This window comes from Meriones unguiculatus (assembly GCF_030254825.1).
Source record: "Meriones unguiculatus strain TT.TT164.6M chromosome 13 unlocalized genomic scaffold, Bangor_MerUng_6.1 Chr13_unordered_Scaffold_28, whole genome shotgun sequence".
NCBI lineage: Eukaryota > Metazoa > Chordata > Mammalia > Rodentia > Muridae > Meriones > Meriones unguiculatus.
The window spans coordinates 3376456-3383951 of record NW_026843644.1 but is presented as its reverse complement, the minus strand read 5'-3'; the positions used below and the strand labels follow the sequence as shown (position 1 = coordinate 3383951).

At 37.4% G+C, this 7496-nt stretch overlaps 1 protein-coding gene across 1 annotated transcript; it reads right to left on the bottom strand.

Annotated features, from left to right (window-relative positions):
• Positions 1 to 1238: 1238 nt before the first annotated feature.
• Positions 1239 to 5464, bottom strand: LOC132650687 (zinc finger protein 431-like; the record flags this gene model as incomplete). The annotated part of the gene is made up of 3 exons (XM_060376027.1): positions 1239 to 2100; positions 5078 to 5138; positions 5344 to 5464. Coding segments are annotated over 3 exons (1044 nt in total), but the record flags the coding sequence as incomplete, so codon positions are not given.
• Positions 5465 to 7496: the final 2032 nt, after the last annotated feature.

Genomic DNA, 7496 nt, shown 5'->3' with positions numbered 1-7496 from the left:
CTCAAAAGGCTATTCATGACACGTTTATGGGGCCAAATACATGGCTCAGCACCTAGGAGAACTGGCTGCACACTATAATTTTCAAACAAATTTTATCCTTCAAATTGCCCTGAATCCCTCAATTATTACATGACAGTATGTTTACAATGTAAAAAGAAGACAATATTTTATTGATGTAATATCTCAACTAATCTAATTTGAGCATCAGGGAAACAGAGCTGTAGGAAAGGATTTTGGTGTCCAAAGCTGGACAGTCCTCAATCATCATATTAAGAAGGCCAAAGGAGTTCCAACAAACTTGTCTCCCACTCTGTACATATCAGTCATGGCCTAAAACCCCATAATGACCTTACACACACACCAGAAATGTTTCTTTTTAAGTAAATATTCTTGCTGTTACTTTATCTATAAACTTTATATTACATATTTCCTATAGAATGCAGTACTTTAAGATGAAATGACATATGGATAATTCGGAGGAACATATGGATTCACAGAATCCAATCTTATGTATATATTCATATCACATCAAGCTATGTAGTGAGATGCAGTTGATGGATGATTAGACCACTTCATTACATCTCCAGGATAGTTCAAAACACAAAGCTTTGAGTTAACAAAATGGACACATTCTTACAGTTTCTCTTCAGTATGTTTCATTCATGAAAGTGAAGCCTATAGAAATTTACAAAGGCTTCATCACAGTGAATATATTCATAAGGATTTCTCTTGAGTATGATTTCTTTTATGGCTTTGAAAATTTGTGACATGCAAAGGCTTTACTTGTTATAGTCATACGGTTTATTTCTAGTATGAAATCTTTCATGCCTTCGGATATCATATCAATGTGCAGAGGCTTTACCACACTGATTACATTCTTAGGGGTTCTCTCCAGTATGTGTTCTTTTATGTGCTTGAAGACTACTGAATTGTGAAAAGGCTTTACCACCTTGATTACATTGAAAATGTTTCTCTCCAGTATGAATCTTTTCATGCCTCTGGAGGTAGCAGCAAAATGGAAAGACTTTACCTCATTGATTACCTTCATAGGTTTTCTCCTCAGTAGGTGTTCTTTTATGCTTTTTGAGATTTCCGTGTTGTGAAAAGGCTTTCTCGCACTGATTACATTCGTAGAGTTTGGCTCCAGTATGAATTCTTTCATGTCTGTAAAGGTTGCACCCTTGTGCCAAGCCTTTACCACATAGATTACATTCATGGGGTTTCTCTCAAGGATGTATTCTTTTATGCCTTTGGAGATGTCCGTGTTGTGAAAAGTCTTTCCCACACTGATTACATTTGTAGGGTTTCACTCTAGTATGTATTATTTTATGCACTTGGAGATTTCCTTTTTGTGAAAAGGCTTTTCCACACTGATTACATTTGTAGGGTTTCTCTCCAGTATGTGTTCTTTTATGCCCCTGGAGATGTCCATGTCGTGAAAAGGCTTTCCCACACTGATTACATTTGTAGGGTTTCTCTCCAGTATGTGTTCTTTTATGTACTTGGAGATGTCCGTGTTGTGAAAAGGCTTTACCACACTGATTACATTCATATGGTTTCTCTCCAGTATGTGTTCTTTTATGCTTTTGGAGATATATGTGTTGTGAAAAGGCTTTCCCACACTGATTACATTTGTAGGGTTTCACTCTAGTATGTATTATTTTATGCACTTGGAGATTTCCTTTTTGTGAAAAGGCTTTTCCACACTGATTACATTCATAGGGTTTCTCTCCAGTATGTGTTCTTTTATGCCCCTGGAGATGTCCGTGTCGTGAAAAGGCTTTCCCACACTGATTACATTTGTAGGGTTTCTCTCCAGTATGTTTTCTTTTATGTACTTGGAGATGTCCGTGCTGTGAAAAGGCTTTCCCGCACTGATTACATTCATATGGTTTCTCTCCAGTATGTGTTCTTTTATGCTTTTGGAGATATCTGTGTTGTGAAAAGGCTTTCCCACACTGATTGCATTCGTAGGGTTTCTCTCCAGTATGTGTTCTTTTATGCCTCTGGAGATTTCCGCGTCGTGAAAAAGTTTTCCCGCACTGATTACATTTGTAGGGTTTCTCTCCAGTATGTTTTCTTTTATGCATTTGGAGACAACTGGATTGGGAAAAGGTTTTACCACACTGTTTACATTCATAGGTTTTCTCATAAATATGTATTCTTTTCTTTCTGCAAAGATAATTCAGATATGTGTAAGCTTTACCATATTCTTTACACCATTGCATTTTTTTAAAGATTTATTTACTTAATATTTATACTGTGTTCTGACTGCATGCTAGATGAGGACACCAGATCTTAGTATAGAGGGTTACAAGCCACCATGTGGTTGGCTGGAAAATGAATTCAGGACCTTTGGAATAACAGCCAGTGCTCTTAACCTCTGAGCCATCTCTCCAGCCACTGATGAATCTTTATGTCAGTGCAAACTATGTTTGCAATTTGGTTTAATCATAAACTGAAGTTACATCTTAACCTCTTATCACTTTCTTTACATTCATAGTTTTCCCCTTGATTGTGGGTTTCTGTACCTTACAAGATACCTTTGATGGTAAGAAACTTCATTACATGGCTCACTAACAGCATCATGTTTCTATGAGTGGTTTTTCATATTTAAAAAGAATTAGAAGGAGTCAGCTTTAATACAGGGACTGCATTCATAAATTTTCCTATAGTTGTAATCACACTGCATTCATAAAGGGAACCAAAATAAACACAACAATTTCCACAGGGCTAGTAATCATAGGGATTTTTGTAATGTGATTTCTTTGGCTATATTTTCATTGAGCTTGGAAATCTAATTAAGTATATTAGTTTAATTTTTAACAGTCCTCTCTTTTGAGCAGACTTTCTGAAGGTGATAGGAGTTCATAATTCATTCATTATTAATCATGAATGGATTAATGAACACGTGAACAAATATAAATTTATAGTGATGTCACTATCATGCTTTCTACTGTACACATGTACAGGATAATTTAGAATGCAATAGTCTATGATGATGTGTATCTGGAAAAACCCAACCAGGAAAAGTGGGCATTGCTGGATCCTTACCAAAAGCATCTCTACACAGAGGTAATGATGGAGATCTACAAGATCATCACTTCTATTGAGGAGACAATAAATATTCTTTAACAATTCTCTGCAGAGTGGAGGTAATTTTATGAATGAAGGGGAAGATAGCAAGGGGAGGACAGGAGCTCCACAAGGAGAACAACTGAATCAATATATTTAGGCACAGGGGTCTTTTCTAAGACTAATACTCCAACCAAGAATAATTCATAAATATAACCTAGAACCCCTGCTCAGATATAGCCCATGGCAGCTCAGTGTCCAAGTGAAATTCCCTAGTAATAGGAACAGGAACTGTCTCTGATATGAACTCAGTCACTAGCTCTTTGACTAACCCTTGCTGCAGGCGCAACAGCCTTGGCAGGCCACAAAGGAGGACTATGTAACCCGTCCTGATGAAACCTGGGAAGCTAGAGTGAGACTGAAGAGGAGGAGGGACTCAAATATCAGTGAACTTGAGGAGAGGATTGAGAGGATATGAGGAAGGGAGGGAGAATTTGGAGGTAATGGGGTACAGCTGGGATACAATGTGAATAAACTGTAATTAATATTAAAATATAAATAAAAACGGAAGAACAACAAATGAAACATTTCCACATACACACAATTTTGCTTTTTGTTCTTCAAAGACATGGTTATTATGGTTCCTCCACAACAGCATTCTTGACCCTCATAATTTCCATCTGATTAAACTTCACAACTTTGCTTCAGGTATTTGAGTAACATAATCTTTGTTATGGAATATTTGCTCATCAGTAGGTTTTGTACACAAAATTATCACCTATTTTATGAGTATGCTGTTTACAATATGAGTGGCGATAGAGGATCAACAGATAGGGATTTCTACAAAGTATCTCAACATGGATATGATTAATGATTTATCATTTACAGAGGAATTTTAATTTAGAACATGGCTGCTCTGTCAAAAGACCCCATGCAAATACCTTCTATGTCAATGTGATCTGGCTAGAATACAAACACGCCTTTAATCCAGGAGACAGAGGCAAGCAGATCTGACTTCAATGCCAGCCTGGTATAGAGCAATGTCCAGTAAAGAAAAGCTTGGATTCAGGCATGGTGGTACATGCTTTTAATCCCAAACTATGGGTGTAAAAATAGCAGGTAGAAGGAAGCACCCATATTTGAAAATGCTGTCTCATTTAGTTTCAGGAAAGGTGACAAATTCAGAGAAATAATTGACTGCATAAGATACATGTATCTCTCATGAGAAGAGAGAGGAAATGAATCTCCCAAAAGTGGTGCTACCAGGAGAGAGAAGGAAGTTTTACTGGGCAGTAATAGGCAGGTTGGAGAGAGAAAACTAAGGTGAAGATCAAATGAAGCAGAGAATAAAAAAGAGCTGAAGATTAGAAAAGACTGATGGAGTTAGTTTGAGACTAAACAAAACAATTTAGAGGTCAGGACAAAAGCCAGATTTTCAGGAATTCTCAACGACAGAAAATCTTCTAGCCTAAAGAAAGAGAGTATGGAACCTAGAAGCTGCCCTGCCCAGGCCTAGGGTGCCAGACAGAGGGGCAGTCATTTTCAGAGATCATAATTTCTAGATTGAGTAAATGTCATTTGTACAGCAATATCTATTTAGCAAGGGTTTCACTGTCTTCTTTTGAATTGAAATTCCTGGCAAACATAAATAATATAATATACCTAACAGTGAGGAACATGTGTTTGGGAGAATTTAATGTTCCTTACTACTCTTAAAGTGGTGTTTGTTTTTCCACTGTTGCTTTTCTTTAAAATTTCTGGGACACATTAAAATTTTTTCACAGAGCTGGAGAGCTGACTCAGAGGTTAAGAGCAGTGGCTGTTCTTACAGAGGTCCTGAGTTCAATTCCCTGAAACCACATGGTGGCTCACAAGCATCTATAATGAGATCCCATGCCCTCTTCTGGTGTGCAGGTTGAATAATGTATAAATAATGAATAAACAAATCATCTTTAAAAATTTCTTCATAGGCATATTTATACAAGCTTCCATGAGTAATTACCTTCCATATCTAATAGATAGTCGATAATGTTCTTCAGTATTATGCTCTTCCCAATTGTAGCCTGAAATATGGACCAAAAAGTGAATGAGAGGGGATTAAAAATTAGGCAAAATTTAAGTTTCTATATTCAGTGAACCTTAGAAACATGCCTGATTTTTTTGTTCCTCATTCCAAGTGAACTTATATAAGAACATCAATAAGAAAAGTCAACAGTAACAACAGTTGTCCCATTTACCTGAATAGAGAAAGAAAATTCACTGTATTACCTATAGCTGTAAGGTGCTTGAAGGTCTCTAGCAGCACATCTTTGTAGAGACTCTTCTGGGAAGGATCCAGCAAGGCCCACTCTTCCCGAGTGAAGTTCACATCCACATCAGCATAGGTAATTGAATTCTAAATGATCCCATACATGAGTAGAACAGAAAGCACAATGGTGACAACATTGTAAATATATACTTCATTGACAATATATTCATACAATTCTGGTGCTTCCCTGACATCTACTGACACAGAAGTTTCGATGTACTCACCAAGTCATTTTAGAAGGAAACTAAATGAGGAGGTTCACCTCATTTCTGCAACCTTTGAATAGAATTCAGCCTTTCAAGAGAAATGAAAATTAACAGATGTAAAGAAAGCAAGACATGCAAATAGATGAAAAGTACGGAACACAGATCACAGACATTGTATGCACAATTACTACCTAAAAACAGGGGCAAACAGGAAGTACTGGTTCATAACTTTAATTCCAGCATTCAAGAGGCAGAGGTATGTGTATCTCATTGAGTCAAAGGCCAGCCTAGTCTCTGAAACAAGTTTCATAACATGCAGAGGTACATTTAAGACCTGAATCCACCACAAAAATCATTCAAATAAAAAAATACTGCAAACTCTGTGATATATCTGAAGTTCCCACAAAGAACTTTATATTCAATATATTTCTGTATCTATCTTCCAGAAACCTGAAGTGTCCGAGGTTAAACTGTAATATTAATGTGAGCTTACTAAAAGGGAATGCTTGTTCAAACAGGTACAAATGGATGGATGAAAACATTAGTCCTGGAATAGTTGGTCATAAATGAGCAACATAAGGCAGTTGAGGTGGATCAGCAATGAAAAGCTCTTGTTTGCCTTACCAACAACTGGGCTCAATTGCCAGTGCTTATATGGAGGCTCACAACTACCCATTATTCCAAATTCTGAAGTTCTGAGGCCAGCTGCTGACTATTGTTAGGATCACGCACATATGAGGTGCATAGTAACACATACAGACAAAATACTACTCATATTCACTCAGTTAAAACAAAACAAACACATGAGACAGGAAGAACAAGACACACCTGCAATCCAATGACTCACAAATCTCAGTCAGTATTAATGATATGAATACAAGACATCCTTAGAAACAGAATATACTCTCTGCCAAATATCAGTATTCAAGAGTGGATATGGATGAAGATCAGGATGGTAGCATATGCTTGACATGTACAAAAAGCTACATACCACATCAGCCAACATATCAAAAGAAAAACTGCCAGGCATATTGGGCCACATTGAATACTAGCCCTCTGGAGCCAATATGAGGTGGACTTTTAAGTTTGAGGCTGGGATAGATTGCATTCCTACATCCAGAACAGCCAAATCAACACAAAAACCTTGGTCTTCAAAAACAATAAAATTAAAAATGTAAAAACCTCAGGATACCAAAATAGGTTAGCAATGAATAGCAATTTCTTTGACTCTTTCTTGTTATTTAGAGATAGACTTGATAACAATGAAGACCATGTGAGCATTGAAGGAATCAGAATAAGTTTCAATCACAAGACAGTAGACAGAAACAAAAGGAAATGGTTTGAGATCATAGACATTCAAATCTAATCTCCAGTAAGGAATCTAGACAATTTCCTCCTAGAAAACCTTTCATGCCTTCCTCCAAAGAACCACACAAAGAAGAAATAAATGTTCAATGGTATTCTCCTACTTGATTCTGTGGACCTTTTCCACTCTCTGTTATTGAAGACTCAATTCTCAATGCCCCTAGCACTCCAAAAGAACAGCAGTGGCAGCTCCCCTTTCCTGTGTCCATGTCTCCCGTGGATTACACACTCCCACTCTCTGTTCTGTTCCCGGGAACCCACTCCCAAGTCTTCAGGTAAACCATAGGCCATGCTTGCATAGGGACAAAGGCAGTGTACCAGGGATCTTCTCCACTACCTTTGTTACATCACTCTCAATTCTCAGGATCTTCCCCAGTGTTCCAACAGAACACATATGGCACCATCCACTCCATACCATCCCAGCAAGCCTAACACCATGAATACACTAGCCAAGCAGGTCATTAAAAAAGTAACACTCCACCAACATACTTTCTGAAATTTGAGATAACTAACAGAAAACTAAGAACAAAATCCCCACACAA